A 22,260-nucleotide genomic window follows, 5' to 3' on the forward strand; every position below is an offset into this window, starting at 1 on the left:
GTTATTCGATGGGCTTGTAAGCCTCTCTAAAAGGAAAAAACCTTTAAAAATAACGAATCGCTAGCCTCGAAGCTTAGGTGGGTACGTTGCAACAGGGAAGTCGTTAAGGTTGCAAAGCAAAGCATGTTTATGTCAACAAGGCGAGGCGTAATGCGCAAACAATAAAGCCTCCGAATTTGATTTCAAATTTATAGATACCTCTACAGTAAGTTCTCTCTTACATCGTCGTCTGTATTCCTGAGATCAAACATTGAAGCAGAGAAAACAATACCTACTATAATATCACGTATTTTAACGTAAAACGAGTTTGTTTAGATTCGTTCGTTTCATATGGAACATGGTAATGGTAAGGTCAATTAAAATTAATAAAATAAAAATAAGCGATTAGGCGCCATCTATGTATCATTTTAATATTTTTTCGTTAGGTAAATTAGGTCTTTCATAATACTAAAGCACGCCCCCTCGACTCGAAAAAAAAAAAAAGATGGTGCCACTGTAGCTGTCATTTTTGACAATCTGTGAAAGGTTGACTTGAAATGAAACAACCAGTTTTTCTTTTCGTCTTCCGTCCCGAGTTCCAATTCCAACGGCTCTGTTGAATAAAATAAAATGAAACGTCATACAGTAAATGGAGTGTAGAGCAAATATATTGTGTACAACCTGAGCGTGAATTCGTGACAAAGCTTCTTCGCAAATCGTATTGCAAATTGCGATCTATTGTTACGCCCGGTGCTTCTGTTTACATCTTATCATTTACGCCGCCACGGTCCTAGCTCTTCTCCTCATCTTATAAGAAATGTGAAAATAGAATTTAGTTGACATTATAGCAGAGGCTTTTGCATTTTAGATAAAAACTCGGCTGACCTTAGATTTAGTGAGGGATCGACCCACGCCAATAATAAAGGCACTCCTACGCGGCATAAACTACGCTATCCGACTAACAAAACAAGATGACAACTAAACTACAAGATATCCTTACTCCAACAACTTTATATTTACTGCCATGCAAATAGACACTTAATAATAGTGTATTATTGTTTAGTAAAAGTAGTGATAATTTGTTTGTGCAGTGTATGTGTTGTACCTATTTGATGAAATTCTGTTTCAAGGTTGCGGTTTATTCGAACTTGGAGGACTTCTAAGCAAACTGGTGAGATAATATTTTATTTAAATACTTTTTAGCGAACTGAATTTGTATTTGAAAAGACTGATGGCCACAATCAGCTGTTTGGCTTAATGATAGAATTGAGATTCAAATAGTGACAGGTTGCCAGCCCATTGCCTAAAAGAGGAATCTCAAGTTTATAATCATAAATATATTTAAATTTTCATATAATATTTTTCACATAATTTCACAAGAAAATACCTATGCATCAAGTTGGTTCTTTTATAGTTCCAAATAGTTTTCCTGAAATAACTAATAAATAGGTTTAAAGAATTAAAATTATAATTTCATAGAACACCTGTTTCTTGTAAGACACATATTAGATTTCAATTTTGTCTAGACATTGCTCCACCACAGATAAGGTAGTAACTTTCTAATCAGCTATCCTTTTAGGAATGTTACCTACATGCATTGCCACTCAAGTAAATAAAGTCTTACCTTATTCACTTAACTATCAAGCTGGATAATTTTACATATACATATGATCAGTCAGGTGTACAGGCAACTAATTTGTTCAGCAAACCAAGTGTTTATGTAAAGCTAAATAATGAATGCTACTATCAGTGTAGTAGTCACAGTGCATCAAACATTCCAAAGGTTCTGAGTAGGCAGTGAACTGCCAATTTTTTATAAAATGCTAAGTATTGTTTGTCCATTTATTTTGTCTGCACAACCACGACCACTCTGACAAGAGTGTTCAACTAAGAAGGAGAAGTATTGTTTACATAGGTATCATGAAGTTATTTTAGAGAGAAAAATATACATGCAATAAATAAAAATAAGATAAATTAATATTAGTATGGTCCAAGCTGTGCATTAGTGTAATTTTTTGCATTTTTTTTTCAGATTTATTTTCTTTTCATGCCATCGCAGACTGCCCCAAAAAAAATCTACATTTTTAAAATGTATTCTAATGGAAGGAAAATTATAGTGTAAAATCATTTTATGATCATCGAAAAGAGTATTAAAGATAAAGACATCAGCTTACCTGAAAACAAGAATGGATGAAAGTGATGTTATAATATCGTCCACAGAAATCATAAAAGGTAAGAATTTTTTATGCTATTTTCCTCTATCTTTTTGGAATTTTTTGTACTTTCAATTTATTCAAAAGTTATGTATGTTGAAAGCCTAGGTTTTCACCATTTGTTAGTTTTTATTAGTTTATATCTATAGATTAAAATGTACGTAAAAAATAAACAATTTTTCCGCCATTCAAAGAAAGAAATATTTAGTTTTTTTTTATTCTTTTATCAGTGTCATTTCAGAGGGGCGGTAGTTTTGTATAACTCATGAGTTTATATTAGCTAGCCAAAGCAAGCCAATATTAAAAAAAAGCATTTTCAAGAATAATAGTGAATATGCAAAAGTATAAATAATAACTGTTTCAGTCTGATTATCAGCTGATCTGATCTGCTGATCTTGGTCACGCCTCAGCAGGTGCTTACCTAGGTTTCCAATTCGATGTCTAGACAACACGTTACTCCGATTAATAGTTAAAGTATAAATAAATCTATCTACAATAACCAAGCAATTTAATAAATCATCTTAATAATTTGACAGAATAATAGAAGGATAAAGTCATAGTAGAAGCAAAGAATATGCGAAGTAGAGGCTTTGGCATAAAAGAATAACGTAAAAATAATAATATTTCAAGTTTAGCTCGTGCCGGTCGAGAAGTAAAGAATCCTGCCCCGTAATGTAGAACTCGCGACGCCGTTTTTAACGCGAAAAATTATCGCTATCCCGTTTCATATCATAAATGTTATAATAAAAAGCGAAACAGCGAGTTTTACGCGCGGTAAAAACGGCGTCGCGTGTTCTATACTACGAGAGCTGCACTGCATTCTTCTTTTAAAATCCGCAAAATAGATTATTATGTGTAATTAATTTAATATATCTCAAAATTTGCAAGTCACTGAACTTGCATTAACTATTTAGATACTTATTTAATTTGTCTGATGTCAAAGCTAAAATAAAAGCACAAAAACTTATCAACTTTCTTTATCGTTGTTCGCCGCCGCCCGTCGTTGTCTGAAACAATTGCCCATTTGTTTTAAGGCCGTTGTTCACATTGCGTGTATATTCATGAACATTGACAAGGCGTATTATCTTTTCTCTCTTTCGAACTGTGAGGACGACGGAGATAGAAGGAGAACAATTGACGTGCCATGTCTTAAAAAGGACCATCTGAACTGAACAGCAAATCACGAGCTTGCTTTTTACTTTATATGGGCTATTTCTATGTGTGAGATATGTATATTTCCCCAATCAGCTCCGATATCAATTAAAACTACTTGAACTAACTGGACTCGTCATGATGAACACGACTAAAATGTAACATTTCTGCCAGCTACTCGCCCAATATATAACGCTATCAACGTCTAGTGTCTAGCCGTTTCAATCAAAACTTTATTTGGATAATCTGATCGTGATAATATTTAAATATTAAACCTATGTTACAAAATCTGGCTATCTACAAGTCGTAACTGATGAAAGCATTAAACTATTAACTTGATTCATCATAATTTTTTCAATGTGGGTTTGTGTCAGACAGGAACTCACATACATATGTAAATAAAATCACGCTTCTTTTCGGAGTGGTAGGCAGAGTCTACATATTTTAGACAGGTAAAGGATCCTTAACATTTTGTCAAACATAATAATAGTAGATACATCTAAAATGCGCATCCCGGGCTCCTCACCAGCTTCAGCAGAAAATGAATAGTAGGTACACTTTCATCAGTTGGATGTAATTTGTCAAAACTCCCACACAAACATAATGGTCAATGATTGTGTAAGCACTATAGCAAATCGGTGTGACGATGACGACTGCATATCAGACGACCTTCACACCTATGATTGATATCCTACCTAGCCTAGGAAATAATACATACATATAGTCACGTCTATATCCCTTGCGGGGTAGAGCCAACAGTCTAGGCAATAATGCAGTCGTAATATGTAGTAAAACTATTGATGATTGACCTTTGTTATTTATAGTAACTCTGATGTTATTGCGCGCAAAGTAACCACATAAAAGTGGCAAAAAATTGTCGTAACAAGTGATTTTTGCGTCGCATTCTAAGCGCCAATACATGTTTTTTTGAGATAAAATCAGTTCACATAAGTACTTACATATAAAACATATAATGTAGTCTGTCAGTTGTAAATATTTCACCTCAGTGAATTTGGTGAAACAGAACAAAGTGAAATTATATACTTTTAAAATTGTACAGTCATTAGAACGTTATTCCTTGTTCTTAAAAATCAAAACCAATGGATCGGGGTCAACTACCACGCAGGTTTAATCGCACGAGGTTCTTCGATAGTTTCCACGAATATGAGAGAAAGACCTATGAATAGCGCATACGAAGTCGCGGTAAGCAATATCCATTGAAAGTAAGTAAATAAAAGATTGATGAATGGATATTGTTAATCTTTTTAACATTTTCCATGGCATATTGCATACAAATTGCCGTTCGTGCTATTCGACCTCTCAACCCAAGGACGCGGCTTTGTGCATATGTAAATAAGTACAGGCGAGGGCACATTAAGCTGTCTCAATTAATCGGTAGAAATAGAAATGAACAGGTTGTCCTGAAATGAAATATTTTGATCGAGTAAAAAAAATGCTCTTTTTAACTTCATTGAATCTTAAATAGCCACCTACAACGGAATGCAGGTTTTTCTCCAAGGTAGCCTATATGCTTCTCCAGACTCTTTATTATATTATACATGACATTTAAGAGATATTTTTTAAAGTTTCTAGATACATACATACATACATATGGTCACGTCTATATCCCTATCCCGTAAACAGAGCCAACGGTCTTGAAAAGACTGATATGCCACGCTCAGCTATTTGGCTTAATGATAGAATTGAAATTTAAATAGTGACAGGTTGCTAGCCCATCGCCTAAAAAAAGAATCCCAAGTTTGTAAGCCTATCCCTTAGTCGCCTTTTACGACATCAATGGGAAAGAGATGGAGTGGTCCTATTCTTTTTTATCCTGGTGCCGGGAACTACACGGCAGAAAAAGTAAAGTTTCTCCTTAGTCTAAGTTCAAGTTATATTTTCTTGATGTATATACAAAAATATATATATGTATAAGAATATGGATTACGTAGCCAACTGTACAGCTGTATAAAAGATTTGTTTGCGAACCTTTAACATCTATTTCGGGGCCCTTTTTGTACATTACAGTGATATATTTTAGGTTCCATTTGGCCTTTGTTAGTCTGAGCACCCTTTTTAGGGTTCCTCATAATAAAATGAAACACACATCATTCAATTTTGAAGAAAGAAATTAAATGTTGGCTTACGTGTGCGTAATACTTACTCCCTCTTGACTTGACTAGGGTTCCGTACCTAAAAGGTAAAAATGGGACCCTATTATTAAGCCACGTTTAAGTGACTCATAAACCGAGATAGCTAGAAAACTGAAATTTCACAAATTATGTGCGTTTATTTCCGTTGCCGCTAACAAAATTTAAAAGGGACCCCATACAGTAAACATACTATTTTTGATCAATATTAAACAACGGTAACAGGTAGACGCTTTAAATTTTCACCAAATATTAACTTGTGTTTATTACCTTTTAATTTTTAAAGGAAGGCTTAAAATTTTTTTGTTAGATTTTAATAAACAGGTGGAAATGTGAATATAAAAAATAAATATTTAAGTAACAAACGTGATGGATGATGGTACGGAACCCTTCGTGCGCGAGTCCGGCTCGCATTTGGCTGGTTTTTTTTTTAGATGGCAAAGCAGCCTTGCATACATTGTACAAATATTGTACGTGTGTACTAACAGGTCAGTAGTTGTACGTCATACGCCTACGGCTAGTTAAGTCTACATTTGCCTGGCTTCGTGTTTCAGACTGTAACACAAGTAGAGCTAATTCTACAAGCGTCTCAAGGTTTCTTTTCTATCAGGCTACATCATCGAGTGTCAGAATAAAACGTGTTGTTGCGCCGTTCAACCTCCTTAGAACGTGGTCTATATAGATTTGACTCTGTCACGAGTAAAACCGACTAACACTTAGATAAAAAACGTTAAATTACTTGCAACGATGCCTGAATAGCCGACGAAGGCGGTGGTTTTAACTTCAACCTCATCACAAATATATAATTTCTTATTGAGGATGGTCTGACTCGTACGTGAGGGTTGTTTAAAGTTGAAATTTATTAGGCACAAGTCTGAAAAATTGCGCTTAAAATACTGTCTAATCCACTACGAGTATCTACCTTTGAAATTTAAGCCCGGATTCAAATCACTAGTTGCATACCTGGGTGTTTTGTTTTTACGAGACGGGAAGTTCAACTTACTTTGGTTCAAGAAAAATTTAAACCTTTTATTTGAGAGAAACATTAATTATGAAAGTAATATAATATACACTTAAAACCTAAATTGAAATCTTCAATGGCGCCAACCATAAGGGTTTCAGCTAAGCTGTAACTGAAATAGCTTTGAATAGCTTTAATTTCCTTTACCTGAACACATGCAAACTAGGAGTGTCAAACTGACCTTGGGATTACGTAAGCCAATGCAATACGGGGCGTGGTCCAAGGGCAAGTTGTTAGCGTTTTTTGAATAATCCATTATTTTGCGGTATACTGGTTTACTAAGATTAGGATTTTAGTACGTGAATTGCTTCGGTGCGCGAGTGATTAATTTAATGAGTAGAAAACGTATCCGTTCCAAGATACTCGAGTTATAATGCCTTTACTAATATTCATTAGTTTCTTTTTTATATTAGTTTAAATGCAGATGCTCTCAAAATAATATGAGGAAACTTGTACATCCATTCCATGTGAAACTATGAACCAAACTAGGTTAGATTTTCCTGCAAAGTCGGATGCGGGGGCTAGATGAGAGTCACTTACACGGAGGGACTTAACCAATCCAAAACTCAGGCGTCAGGCTCCGCTTCAGAGAACCGAGGAGGCGCAAAAAAGAAGCCTAGACAAAAGAAGAAAAGAAAGGTCTTAAACACACTTTCCCTTTGTCAAATCGCTTACCATCATACATTGAACCACACGCGAGAGCGTCGCACGGAAAAGCACGGAACTTGAGGCAATTACACCCACTTGAGGTAAATGTGCAAGACTGATGCAGTGCGATCTATATCCAACTACAGAAACATGCAAAGCCTCCATGCAAAGTTCATGGTTACGGGGCACACATCTTTTGTATCTTATAACACTCAAGTGACGTCACGTTATGGCAGGTTTCTATTCGTCCCTATCATTTCATCACAATTCACCACAATATTAAGGGTAGCAATTTCCATTAAGTTTCTGTCAAGTCTCAAAACTTCAATCTATGCGTCACAGTTTTGCGGTAGACGTAGAAATACAAACTAATAGATTGTGAATCATTTATTAACACTTCTATCAGTTTGGCAAATTAATATTATATAGGTAGACACTATTTCTTTTTATTTTTTCTTGTTATCTCTTTGTGAAATCAGTCACTCTCATTGATTTGACTAGCTTTTACAGCTTAGCCTACAAAAAGCGATGAATTTAGCGCCACCTACAAAGAATAAAGTTTTTCGTAAATCCTACGGGAACTATAGTTGTTACCGGGATGCATAGTACCCTATTAGTATCCTCCGCCAGGCTCTCAATACGCAAGATTTCAAGAAGATTAGTCCAGGAGACAACGCGTGCAGAGGCAACCAACAAATAAACTTTTTTAGTTACAAAAGTATTATGCTCATTTGTAACTAAAATTCAATGATAAAGTGTTTGTCGAGTACTGTTTCATAATCTTTAGGAATTCGTGCAAAATTACGCAATGTATGAATGCATGCATTTGTTAAACAGCTTATCTATTTATTTTTTAGTCTAATACCTAAGAAACAAGCTTACTTTTCACCACTTTTACAATTAACTTCCAAGGTCGAAACGGTGGCGTGGTTTTGCTGGCGGAAACCCATCAATTTGAGTGACAAAAAGGTTAAATTAAAAGTCTTCATAGTAATTTTCGGTGGTGTAATTGATACGGCCATCGTCGGCGGTTTATATGTATACGGGGCCGTACATCATACATATATTCACGTTTATTTCCCTTGAAGGGTAGACAGAAAAGACTGATTGGCCACGTTCTGCGGTTTGGCTAAATGGCAGAAATGGCAGTGTCCATCGGCTATTTTACTCAATTCTAAATGCAGTTATTTCTTCCTCTTATTATCAAGGGATTAAAATTGTGAATAGGATAGTATAATAGAAAATAATTGTACTGGCTAGCATAGCTCGAGCACTGCATAGACTGTTTGGGGACATGCGACCTGAGGCCAACGCAACGTAGGGTTGTAAACATCCAGTTAGTAAATTATTTCAATTATTATTTTTTATTACTATCTGGTAAGCATAATATATGTTTATCCAAATAAAGAAAAGTTTGAATGGGTTGAAGAATCATAATGCTTGTCTCATTTCCTGAAAAAAAAAGTCTAATCAGCGTGAACGGAAGGTATGTTCAACGTGTGTTATCTCTGTATTCTATGGTTTCAAACATATAGATGGCGTTAGTTTTACAATCTTAGTATTATTAGGAACAAGTGGTCTATGGTGTAGAAGATAAGACGGCAGCCTTTCATATCAGGAAGGTAGCGAACCCTGGGTATGAAACGTCTCCGCCTGCCATGCGACCGGAAAATTACTCAGACGTCTAACAAATGACAAAATATATCTTCGCTGTATCATTTGTTGGAAAAACGGAAGCCACATGTGCCATATCCATCACCAGTGACCCGTAAAATTGCTTGATCGGATTGAAACTACTGAGCAGTGGCCAAGGTTACATTTAGAAGCCTTTACGATCAATTCAGTCCGTCATATTTTCTATTAAAAGAAAATCCAGAAGAGAATCTGAATTGTCATCATTTTGTTTTATTTGAAATATGTCTTTTTGTAGTCTGTGAGAACTTGAAAGGTTACACATGATTGCGACTATTTCAGAATTCTATTTAGTAATTCTGATTGGTTTGCCGTGTGGTTACGGCACTTTAGAATAGGACCTATAAGTAGATATCGTAAATGTGTAATGTCGTTGATCAACTTGGGATTCTTCTTGTAAGCATGGGCTAGCATAGCAACCTTTGACACTATTTGAATCTCAGTTCCATCATGAACCCATACAGCTGAACGTGACCTTTCAGTCGTTTCAAGTCTGTTAGATCTGTCTTCTCCGCAAGGGATATAGACGTGATTTTATGTACATTTTTTTGTGGTATGTATGTATGGATTCTGATAGTTTAAATTGGTGTCGACCCTGCCACAGCTCCTAATAATTACTATTCATGAGCCCCGTACGTTTCACGCAAGTAACCGACGTATTTTAAAACTGGCAGCGTTATGTTAATACGTAATAGCGTTATTTACGAACTAACGACGCCATTAAAACGTGCACTATATGCATTCGCTGTGTAATATCGTTTTAAGTTCACGGCGGTTTCGTGTTTGGGGTTCTGGGTCTAAAATAGATAGTGTACAGAAGAATGACCTGTCTTATAATGTGAATGCATGATAGTAGTTAGTGGTTTGAACTTTTCAACTTATCGCTAAAATTGTGAAAAGCTTGATAGATGGTTTATTTTTTAACACGATTTGATTACCGCTTTCCTCGCGAACTAACTGTTGTGTTGAAATACTCAGGTATTTCTTTCTAGGTATTCCTTTTAGTTTAAAAATTGTTATTTTTATAGAAAAACATCGGCTTACTATGACTAAATACACACACACTTGTATGTTTGTAACGAATAACTTTCTTCGTTTCTTTTTTCATTTTTTCTTCTAGAAAAAATTAAAGCTACATTTTAAGCATTGTAAGCTACATTTTTTCTAGAAATTCCCGTCTTTAATTTCTTTTTTCATCAGGTTGAGTTTCTGAAATAAATAGTAAGTAATAACTTCGCCCAGGTCAGGTGTTTCTTCTACATTTTTTTTATTTTGCATGTTAGAAATATACATTGCGATTTTCAATAACGTATGATTGTCGTCTGAGGGGCATAATGTCTAGGTTTCATTTCGTTCCCAAGGAAAGTTGAAGTCAGGCTGGCGGCTGGGAATTCAACACATAAATATGTATAATGTGTAAAACTTCGTGAATCAAATATATACATCATGTTTTCTCCAGGAGCGGTAGGCAGAGATAGGTACTCGTACTGAGATTACATATTGTCACTACTTTTTACTCTTTCTGTTGACTGAATGAATGATGCACAAAAGGCGGCTTTTATCGTATTATGCAATCTCATTAGTAAATAAATAAACACACAAATTGTGTCCTAGAAAACATTTATGGCCATTTAACTTTGCTGTTTGACAAAAAAAAAACTGTCAACTTGTCGTGTGAGTGAACGCTATACCAGACCAACAAAAACTTTATTTTGCAAATAGTTTTGGAGCGTACTACTTCACGGTTCACGCTAGTATACTGTGGCTGCCTGCACGAGGTCCTAATGAGAATAATAATCATAGTGAAACACCTCCGAATCACATTGGAAATAGCCCAATATAAGGGAGGTCATTTTACAACCCCCTTTTCTAATGTCCTCTAGAGGAAATGTGTATTTTCAAATGTAAAAAGAAATTAACGTTAAATTTTGAGTGGCTCTTCATAAAATGTCGCGTCTGAACTGACCTTTATGCGTTCCCGGGTGCGTCATTAGCTGTATTGCTTAGGGGCTGCAAATCTGCATATAATGAAATCAGTAAACAAAATTTCTATAAAATTTGAGACACTATTCAAAGTGCATACTTATGTAGCCCTTTACCATTTTTCTGAAAATCGGTACATTGTTTTTCTGCTCATATAGAATAGAATAGATCACTTATTGACGTCACATGACTTAAATATAATTATAATTACTACCGCTTCCAAAGCGCATGTGTAGAAGAAGCGGCGGAACAAACTACACTGCAGCATTTTCATCAGACGTCAATTTACAAATATAGATCCCTTAATGCACTTCATTAAAAAACATGAATGAATGTAGAACTAATGGTCACTACAATCTCCTGCAGAACAACTTGACCTCCTATAGTTTTGGTTTGTGTGAAGAGAGGCTCATGTTTCTCTGCCGGCGACTATACTAAATAGTGGTTTTGTTCACTTAAAAGTTTTAAGACACAATTATTCCCTATCTCTTACAGACAGACTGTACTTCGCCACCCTGAAATCCGGTTACAAGCCGAAGCCGACACGCAACAGCAAATACTTCCACATTGAAGATGACATCGTCTACGAGAACTTCTACTTCGACTTCGGCCCCTACCACCTGTGCCATTTGTACCAGTTCTGCAAGAAACTACGCGAAGAATTGGATAAGAGTCCGAAGAAAAAGATCGTGTTCTACACCAGCGATGATAAAACCCTCAGACTCAATGCTGCCTACCTTATTGGGAGTTATCAGGTGATTGATTTTGACTAAGTTATTAGAAACGTTTAATGAAGTTACTAAACTTATAATATGTTAAGTAAATTACAAACATGTCATGAGTGGACTATATCTATTAAAACAAAACTATATAGTTGAATAATAAAAATGAAATATTTTCCGTTACCGCAATATTGCATAATTATAAAATAGGCATAATTTTCAGGTGCGTAATTTTTTCTTAATAATTAGTAAAATATTTATTAGAAAGAAATTTATTTGAATATTTATTTTGAAATATGTGAGAACGTTAACGAAGTAGGCTCGATGCGTCTTTATAAATTTCGTATATAGGTATCATATCTCTATGAAATAAAATTGTTTTCTTACTTCAACAACATTGGCAATTAAAGTACTGTATAAAATATCGTCGTCTGTAGTAGAGTATATGTATGTGTGCAGAACTTTAACCGGCCACGGCAACTTTATTTTCACTCTCGTGTTATTGGATAATTGGCCGCGCGTGGGAATACACGCCGCTCACAATCCTCAATTAAGAAGTACGTAACGACGCGTTTGTACTATATATGTTGCGTGTGTTAGAATGGAGGAAATAAATAGTGGAGATTGTATACAAGAAAGACGCATGCAATTATTTTATCCGTACATAGATAACATACATACATTATTGAAGCCAAAAAAAAGGACATATTAAGGCGGAATCATCAATGAAGTCATTGCTCTAATATTTAGTACCTTTGTGCTGATGCCAGTAGGAAGCCAGTGGGCGAGATATTTTTTAATATTATGCCACTATAATTTGTGGAACCCAAAAAGGTCTTTACCACGAAATGAAAATGAGAAATTTTTTAAAGGGCGGTAATGTTGCTCAAATGCTAAAAAAAGTGTTCGTTATGGATACTAGCGTATTAATTTATGACCTTTGGACGGCAGTAGCAGAACAGAACCAATACGAAACCAAGGTCATGGGCCATGGCATAGGTTAGTGTGTGTGTGTTATTGTCTATTGTAAAGATGACACTAACCGCCACAGGTTTTTAAAAAGGACAATATTGACAGTTTAAAAATATATTTCTCATGTTCAACGTTTTTTTGAACTTTATTAATGCTTTAAACATAATTTTATGTGTGAATTCAGCAAAAATATGTATGTCATGATACTTAGTCCAGAATCTGTTTTTAATACAAATTATTTTTCAATAATTCAAGATAATGGAGAAATGGAAATTTAATTTTACTTTGTAATGTTTGTACTCATTGAGGATATCTGTAGAACTCTGTAAAAAAGATTTTTACGAATATATCACAGAATAATTTTTGTATTAGACAATTCATACTTAGCAGATTTATTCCCTGCCAAGTTTATGTAACTGTTTCTGTTTTAAAAGTTACTTTGTTTAAGTACCCATTGTATTTCTAGCTGTGAGGATAATTGGCTGCTTCAATAACTATTTTTGTTATATATTGTAACCATTATAGCTGTTGGTCTTCCTAATGGAATAAAATAAAAAATAAGATATTTGCCGTATAAGACAGTTAATTGAGTTCCAGTAGCGTTTTCTGCTTCCCACTGCCTCCCACGAGATCCTTAATCGGAATAAAAAAGGTGGACGTTAACACAAGCAATAAAATTATTTGCTTCATTGAAACTACTAATATTTTGTCTCTCACTCTTTGGGATAAGAAAGTGTACGTTTACTAAGTATAGCAAATGATTATTATAAGAAATGGTTCTGCTAAGAAATTTGAAAAGCCGGAACGGTATCTTGATCTTGCTTATCGAAAAGATCATCTGAAAAGTATCATAAAGGATGATAATCATTATAAATTTGATTTTTCAGATAATATACTTAGAAGGCAACCCCGCAGTAGTGTACCAGCAGTTGACGGAGGGTTCTGATTGGTCGCTGCTGAACTTCCGCGACGCGTCAGGCGGCCCCCCACTCTTCGGCATCTCGCTATTGGACGTGCTGCACGGCATCAAGGTCGCTCATGACGCTGGCTTCTTCAACTTCGACCATTTTGATGCGGAGCAGTACTTGTTCTATGAGGTTAGTGGATTATATGCAATCGGTAGCGCATTACAGCTTGGAATTTGGTATAGAGAACGTGGAAGAATGATAGGGACGGCTTTATCCATTACTGAGACAATAGACAGTAATTTTACTCAGTTTAGCCCCTCTTACCACTTGCAAAAAAAATGATTATATGTACATGAAATTCTAACCTTCAATCGTCCGAAAACGAAGTCCTTGGATTGAGTCGACCTTCACAACAAATCGAATGAATTTCTTATAGACATAAAGCCTAAATATAACGTAGTTCTAATTATGGAAAAACAATCGATGAAGGACCGAAACAGTTTCGTTAGGAATCGATGCGTGCTTGGGTGACATAATCGACAATTCATAATGAAGTATGGATTGAGTAGAACATAGAAATTTATTGTATTAGTTTTATAAAATCTGGTCAAATATTTACGTAACATTTCTGTATATGGTCGTGACACTTATAAATATTAATGTGCCATCGTGAAGAATGAGACATCACTTGTTTTATATCTTTCTCAGATGAGAGCATTAAGGCATATGTTGGTGTTTCTTTCATATTGTTTGGTGCATGCATGGACACACATTGGTAGAAGACTGTGACAAGACTCTTCTGCCACTAATTATTTTTTACCTGGCTAAAGCAGCACGTTGCCGTAAAGTAGATAAACTTATCATTTCGCCTCTCAGTCTTGAGATGGAGCCCGGGATTGGAGGGGAGGGTGGGACAAATGACAGCGTCTGACATCTACGACCCTTGAGGAGAACTTAACTATGCATATCCACATTTCTACACAGTTAAAATTCTAAAAAGATTTTGAATTGAATTGAGTAAAATTCCTTCAGCGTCCATGCTGGTATGGTAGTGAACAAAAAACAAAGTGTATGCGCAGATTTAAAAATGAATGAAGGAGCCTTTTCCGCCATGTAGGAAAAGACTTATTGAATTGGTATTCTTCTTTTGTGTTAACAGAAAGTCGAGAACGGCGATTTAAACTGGATAGTCCCCGGCAAGATGTTGGCGTTCTCCGGCCCCCACCACCGCTCGCGGCTCGACCGCGGCTACCCCCTCCACAGCCCCGAGCACTACCACGACTACTTCCGCCGACACAACGTCACGACCATCGTGCGACTGAACAAGAAGTCGTACGACGCCAGGCAGTTCACGTCGCACGGCTTCGAACATAGAGAGCTGTTCTTCGTGGATGGCTCTGTGCCGTCAGATCTGATTGTTAATCGGTTTATAAGGATTTCGGAGGCTGCTAAGGGAGCAGTTGCTGTTCACTGCAAAGGTATGTTTAACCATTTACAGTAATGTAGACAATTAGGAAAATTCTTTGTAGATTTATCTCTCCACCTATCCATGGCTCTATCAACCGTCCGGTTACACGAGCCGCATCATGAGAGGAGTGCGCTGCTCTCGCTTTTGCTCTTTCCTTAACTGCAATCATATCAATAATTTGAGTTGCAATTTAAGCACTAAGCTATCCATCTATACCTGGCCTTCAAATATTTGATATTGGTGGGTCAAAGACTTGATATTGGTGGTATGACTGAGGCAGAAACGTGGGTGTTGATAATATAGCGTCTGTTTAGTTCTGTTTATGAAGGAATAATATATTTCCGCAGCCGGTCTAGGCCGCACCGGCACGCTGATAGCCTGCTACATGATGAAGCACCACGGCTTCACAGCCCGCGAGGCCATCAGCTGGCTGCGCGTCTGCCGGCCCGGCTCCGTCATCGGGCACCAGCAGTGGTTCCTGGAGAAGTGAGTGTCAGTGCTGTGCACCACAAGCACTGGCGGTGGTTACTAGAGAAATAAGTCTTCTTCGGATTCTCCTCTCAGGGTTGGTCCGGTATACTACACAGACCTGACCAGCAGTGGCATAAGATTTGGAGCGGCTTTGATGATGTAACGTAACAAATTCAATTCACTCTAAAATACAATACATCCTGCTTACCAACAATCTGTTTGACATAAAACACACTCAATTTTTCAGTCAATAAAATACGGACTATTTTTCCTACATAATTAATATTTTCTAGTTACAAATCACAAAAATTGATTTAATAAATTAATGTTAATTTCTTCGCAGCGTCCAACCTCGTATGCACGCGGAAGGCGAGGCGTTCCGGCGGCGACACAACATCACTTCGTTCCCCGTCTTCGCCCGCGGCATCTACTGCGATCTACCGCCAGAGGGCGCCGCTAAGGAGGACGATAAACCCGTGTCGCTGCAAACTATACTACATAACAACAAGAATGCCACGAATAAGGTATGTTTTTATCTAAATCGATTATTATGTAAATTGTGTGAGTCAAAATCTTTGGTCAAGATTTTTATCCGTTCTTGTTATATGCGAGAGATATCATTCTATGTGGGTTATGATATTTTTCTTCGCTCGCTGATTGACAGAGTTTAACATTTCACACATACACATGTCTATTTAAGAATTGGTTCTTGTTTGTGAAAACATTAAATTTTAAATAAGAGAGTTTTTCCTCTGTTCAGTTGGACAACGCGAACGTTTTGAACGCCAACGAAACGGACTCCGAAAACAACGTGACCACAGTGATCGCCAAATACAAGACGATACCCTCGCCCATGCTGCCGAAGACGGTGTTCACGCCCAAGATGAACTACATGATGCCGACAAACAACATCAGAAACTCCAACAACACCAACCTCAAGCCGCAGCCGAGGATCATCAACAACACGCTGAAATCCTACGCGTCGAAAACGTCTACTTTCCCGCCAACAAGAAGTGCCAATTCCCAAGCTAAGTTGACTAATGCCAAACCATTCACAGGTAAGAGCAGTTTTCACGGCCAAAGAGCCAATCTGGCGCGGCCGGCCTTAGGATACACTCACGGCTCTAGCCCTTTGAAAACCTTTACCAGGAAAACTGTCGCCGCCAAAATCACTAACAGCGACACGACGGTAACTAGCACGCTGAACAACGTTACGTCGACGTTGTCGGCGCTCACTGAGAACTGCCATCTGAACGGCAAACGGCTGCCGTCTGAACCCAATTTGAAAACTGTTACACAAACAAAATCTAGCCCGGGCAATATGACGCGAAAGAAACTTATAGTAAGATCTAATTCTAACTCCCGTAAGAAACTCCCCAAAAGTAATCTTCCCAAAAGTGGACTCGAGTCCACTCAGGACCTGTCTTCCAGTGACACCAACGTCACCAACATATCGGCCGATTCTCTCGAAACCCCCTTCAGGTTTAGAAGGAAAAGGGACAAATCTAACAGTCCGGAACCTATGGATATCATTTCAAATTCGGTCATAACGGCCGATGTCACACCCGACAATTTCGAGGAGACGAATAACTCGCAAGGCAACAAACTATACAAAATAAAGGCGCTAAGGAAAAAGTGCCCAGCGTTCGGTGTAAGTTTACTGAAGAAAGACGGCGTTCAAACTCGGTCGAGTAGTTGCGCGAGTAGCTCGACCGTTAAAAAGAAATGATGCTCGTGAATTTCATATAATTAGTGTTAGAGGGCAATCGGTCCCAATGCTAACTCGTCCCACTTTTTTTTTAATTGGCTGAATGACAGATGATCATAAGGTAACTCGTTTTCGTTTTTTCGATACCATAATATGAGCATTCTCTGCTTAAAGAGATAGATTCGCCGTTCCTTGTCTCTTCTTTTTCATCTAACGCAAATATTTTGAATTACGAATATGTTTTTGGGTTTTTTTTTTATTACAGTATATGTAAAAAGTCATGAGCTCATTGAATTTGGGACGAGTTGCCCTCTACCTAGCTTAGATGTAGTATTGCACATAATATAGATCCTATAGGTGTTTATTGTGCATAGCACAGGTGTTGTATTAGTGTTGGCGGGTTCGTTCAGACCATTTTTCTTTTATATAATCGACTGATTTTTTATTGAACTCATATCAAGATTAAATAAAATTAGCTCATTACTTCAACTCGATGGGTACTTCGATTCGACTCACAGTAAAACCTAGAAATGTGAGCGTGGTTAATTTAAGTGGAATTTTTAATATTTAAAACATAGTCGATAGAACATAGTTCAAAATTTGTACGTAGTATTTCGATAGATATTAGAATTTCCACTTTGAAATAGATCATAAAGCTTATATTTGATTGCGTTACAATAAGTCGAGTAGAAGTAACATCGACGTAGAGTTGATGTAGGGGATCCAAAAGGCCATCACAGACGAGGAACGTTTTACCACGAACATTTATGCCGCCAAAATAAATTTGTCGATTTTAAATAGGTATTTGATCCACACGAATGCATTTCATGGCTTTTTATTTTCGCCGGTAGGACGATTTTTTTTCTATTTTAGCGGACAAAATAGTCCATGGACAAAAGTCACTCGTCTGCGCAGGCCTTAAAGCGTGAAAAGACAGGTGTGAACGAGTCGCCTCCTTATGTGTTAGTGCGTGTAGCCGGGCCGTAAGTTTGTAACGTGGTCAAGACGGATTAAAAATCTAATTTTCTTTGACTAATCAGAGACTTTTGGCGTTGGCTTACCTCCAAAAGGGTCTTAGATTTTGCTCAGAAGCATTCACCAAAGCGGTAAAATATACTTAATCGCGTATTTCGAGAGATAGGTGTACTTTTAGTTACTATGGCTAATTCTATTCCGTGATCAAAATCATATCAGCTTTTTGGGTACCGTGTATTGAGATGGTCTATCGCACCACCACCATTGGCTCTACCAACCTATAGGTTGTCGCCGAATCATGGGCGGGGCGCGCTGCTCTCCCTTCTCGCTCTGACAGTGCACATTTTCTTGACTACCTTCAAAATATTTTCAGTGTCCTGTGTTTATTACTCACCTCCCTATTATTTTGGGTCTTGATATACATACGTAGTGGTAAAGAAGTAGAGCTCAAAAATATACAGCATCGGAAGGCTCTTATTATGGAATCAGCCACTTGCCGAAAGTTTCTAAAAGTAATCTATCTTTTATGCTTATTTGACATTTGATCTCAACGTTTCCAAACTGACGGCTCCATCGTTGTAAAACCCCAGAGGGCGCCTAAATGTTTACAATCTCATGTGTGTTTGTTTAAGTGCGTTATGAACGAGAATGATTTGTCTGATGGGTTAATTGTGCTATTGATTTGATGTGCAATCTTAATTCTAAGAATAATTTACGAAGTATATGCAGCTATAGCTTCCATTGTTTACACTGGGTTATTAATTTACTTTTTTTAACAAGTTTTAGGCATATTCATAGCAATTTCCTCTCACCGCATTACTTACCTTTTGTAGTAATCCGTTATCCTATCAACGTCTCATGACATAGTAAAAAGGAAGGTATATAAATGTTATTTGTATTGTTATACATAAATGATATCAATAAATGGTGTTGCTAGTCGCGAAAATTATTTCATTTTGTTACTCTGTGTGTTATTAATAAATCATAATGTTAGCCTTTTAAAATTTTGAATTGGTAACATATTAAGTTTTTCTACTTTAGTTCATTAGGTATTAAAATTAACTATCTCATGCATTACGCAAAGCGATAAATACCTTAGTTAAAGTATCACTCTTTTATATGATTTATGTTTTTATTGAATACATTTTTATTATATGCTTACAAAAATATAAGGAAATCAGTTAATCGCCATAGTTAAGGAGAAATATTTTTCTAGTTCGTAAGCACTAAGTGATTTTCCAATGCCATTTCGTTTAGCTTGTATAGCCTTATGTTGTTTAAAATGTTTTCGAGTTGTTATTGAATTGTAATCTTTTGACGACTATCACTTACTTAAATTGATTTTATGTTGTAAATATTTTTTTCACAAAATTATATTGTATGAAAATATTTCTTTTAGATTACATTTAGTAAGGATTTATAGATATTCTGTACTGTAAGGTGGTGTATGGACGTATTTTCATTAATGATTTACATATTTCATCTTGTTATGGGATGCCAGTTTTGGGAATACATTTGTCCAAGTATTATTTGTGGTACAGTCAACCGCATATCAAGTTGCCCTGCATGGAACATTAGGCATTTTTATGCATTTTTTACACGGAAAAAATGTTGTGCACATGTGATTAATAACGGCTTATAAAAATACGTCTAAGTACATTAACAACTTTTGTTACATTAGCAAACAAAGAAGCCTTAAGTCCATACACAATCCTCTACGAAGTTCCGAATCGTACGAATTTACCGTGGTCATATCAGATTTGTACGCCTGCATTATTTTACAAAATGCAAGCGCAGATGCGTCTAAGCACTTATTTATATAGTTATGCTACCGCGCCATCGAATGGATCTCCAAGGAAACGTCATTGGCGTATCTACAGAGATTATCCAGCGGGGGGGCTAGCCCCCGATATCGATAAATGTTGTGAATTCTAGGTCGTAGGTGAGCCACCTCAGAAGTTTAAAAATCACTAATAAAATTTATAATGGTGATTTTGATGGTTTGAATGGTGATTGATTATGATGGTGCGACGTCCCAGTAGTAACACCTGTGAATGTTGTTAGACTATTGTCTCGGCCATTTTAAAATAATTTGTTGTTAATCACTGTACTTACAATTTTATTGCAAGAAGTACAACCAAGTAAGTTGTCATCTCAAAATTGCAAAATGTATAGAAAATATTTTGGTGTGAGATCGGAAGATGTTAACATTTGCCTTAAAATTAATATGTACATATCTCAATTTTTTTCCCTTTCCTTTATTATAATCAGTCATTAAAAAGGACTTATTGAATTCAATATTATTTATTATGCTGTCTTTACCTAAATAAATATTAATTATTTGACTCAAAATAGATATTATAATTGTGAGTACAGTATGTAAGACGCTTTATAATTATAGTTAAATTATAATTATTATACGCTAAAGCGGTGCGGCAGCTGTGAAAAATGTGACTTTTTATACGATATTTTGGTTGTATTCAATTTATTTGTTGCTATTAAATTTTATTGTTATTCGTTTAACGTGGACTTAATATAAAAATGTTTCAAAAAATTTCTTCGTTGAATCTTATCCAATAGTGATTCCCTTACTATCGATAGTTTTCACCGGAAATCTGATGTGTTGTATTTATAATGGAGACCGAGGTTTAAGTTGAGAAATGGATTTTGGTTTTCTATCAATACAATATTTGACTTATCAACTGGCAAAGCTAGGGCACTTCTTGGTTGAAAAATTAGTTTTGATAAAATCGTTTCTAATGACACATGTTTTATGGATATAGAAATGGTGTTCTGTATTATACAATTTTTTTTATACTGGCTTATTTTGCAGGCCTAAAATGAAGGATAAAATATTCCATATAATTATCATGAACTATAAGGTCTTTGCTATACTCTATTTCTGAATGATGTGTGTCTTTTATTTTACATTTGATATTTATACATTTACATTTAACATATTATGTTTAAATAATTGTATCACTTGTATATTTTTACAATTTCTAAGTGTTTGTTTACATTTATAATTTTTCTAAGATCATCAAGTAAATAGAATGTCCGCAAAAATTAATTATGTTTTTTAAGTGTAAGTGATGCATACGATTAAATATTTAAAAAATGCCTATCTTGAAACACCAGGTAATTAGCAAATAGTTTTGTGTCTGGGCAAAGTAATATTTACTCCTCCAACTACCGACTCTAACAAAAAGTTTGAGTCAGCCCTAAAATAAGTAAAAAAGTCTGTCAAAGTTTTATGTATGTATGTATGTAACAAACATACTTATCGAAAATATTGGAAAAAAAATTCTTAGTATCCATGCAGAATTGCTCCTTGGATTTGGATCTTGTTGAAGAGCAAAAAAAAATCAGTTTAATTCACAAATTTATAATGCAAAAAGTAAATAATATTTCAATTGACTATTTATAATAAACTGCCTTGTGTAATGTTATTATTGCAAGATGTGCCCATACAACAAACAGCATTGTCATTTACTCTGATTTATCTGACTTGCATATATTTTTAAATAAACAAATACCATGTGTTTCGACTTGCTATAATCGCTAACGATAGTATTCGGAAACCGCCAGGCGCGATTTCATACAAATACTTGAGTCTCTAGCGAGTATTGTAAGTTATTGTCGTTGAAGCAAACTGTTATATATTGGCGAGTTATGAGTCCTCTGTAAGCGTTAAAGTATTTTTCTAACAACGTAATCTCGCTTAAATTTTCCAATGATACCTATGCCGTTTGATGATATTATACCTATATCATATTACCCAAGTTGATTGTATCACATACTTACATATAAAGAAAATAATACTTAATAGGATTTTTTTTTCTAGAAACAAATAACAAAACTCGATGTTGTATCCTTACTTTGCCAAAATTGCATCAAAATTAATTGTATTTTTTGGAAATGTAAGCTATGTTGTTTGAAAATGCACGTTTACAGATGGCATATGGAGCGCGTAGAACCTGGGACCAGAGCGTTGTAGTGATAAATATAGATTGTATATTGTTTTACTCTGTTGTCTAGATGTAATTTTTAAATTTCTAATAATTATGTTGTGATCCGGAGACCTAATCAGTTACTAATGCACTCTTACCTGTAGGTACGTGTGTGCTCGAGATAACGAGTGGTGTTGAATGCTTGTGCTTAATACAAAATAAAAAGATATATTCCAATTTAATTGAGT

The 22,260-nt window shown here is 35.9% G+C and overlaps 1 protein-coding gene across 1 annotated transcript; it reads left to right on the top strand.

Moving 5' to 3' along the window:
- Positions 1 to 531: 531 nt before the first annotated feature.
- On the top strand, positions 532 to 22,254 carry LOC106137153 (dual specificity protein phosphatase CDC14A). The gene is made up of 8 exons (XM_060951498.1): positions 532 to 1,150; positions 2,012 to 2,211; positions 11,334 to 11,593; positions 13,420 to 13,629; positions 14,600 to 14,918; positions 15,256 to 15,394; positions 15,723 to 15,903; positions 16,140 to 22,254. The coding sequence occupies exons 2-8, from the start codon at positions 2,166 to 2,168 to the stop codon at positions 17,106 to 17,108; spliced, it is 2,124 nt and encodes a 707-aa protein (XP_060807481.1). The 5' UTR covers positions 532 to 1,150; positions 2,012 to 2,165; the 3' UTR covers positions 17,109 to 22,254.
- Positions 22,255 to 22,260: the final 6 nt, after the last annotated feature.

The sequence above is a fragment of the Amyelois transitella genome, chromosome 25 (genome assembly GCF_032362555.1).
Source record: "Amyelois transitella isolate CPQ chromosome 25, ilAmyTran1.1, whole genome shotgun sequence".
Lineage (NCBI taxonomy): Eukaryota > Metazoa > Arthropoda > Insecta > Lepidoptera > Pyralidae > Amyelois > Amyelois transitella.

Bases quoted from the DNA above. Each gene is read 5' to 3' on its own strand.
- LOC106137153 (XM_060951498.1), top strand. From the start codon at position 2,166: ATGGATGAAAGTGATGTTATAATATCGTCCACAGAAATCATAAAAG. The intron at 2,212-11,333 runs GTAAGAATTTTT...TATCTCTTACAG, and splicing joins GTCCACAGAAATCATAAAAG to ACAGACTGTACTTCGCCACC. The intron at 15,395-15,722 runs GTGAGTGTCAGT...ATTTCTTCGCAG, and splicing joins CAGCAGTGGTTCCTGGAGAA to CGTCCAACCTCGTATGCACG.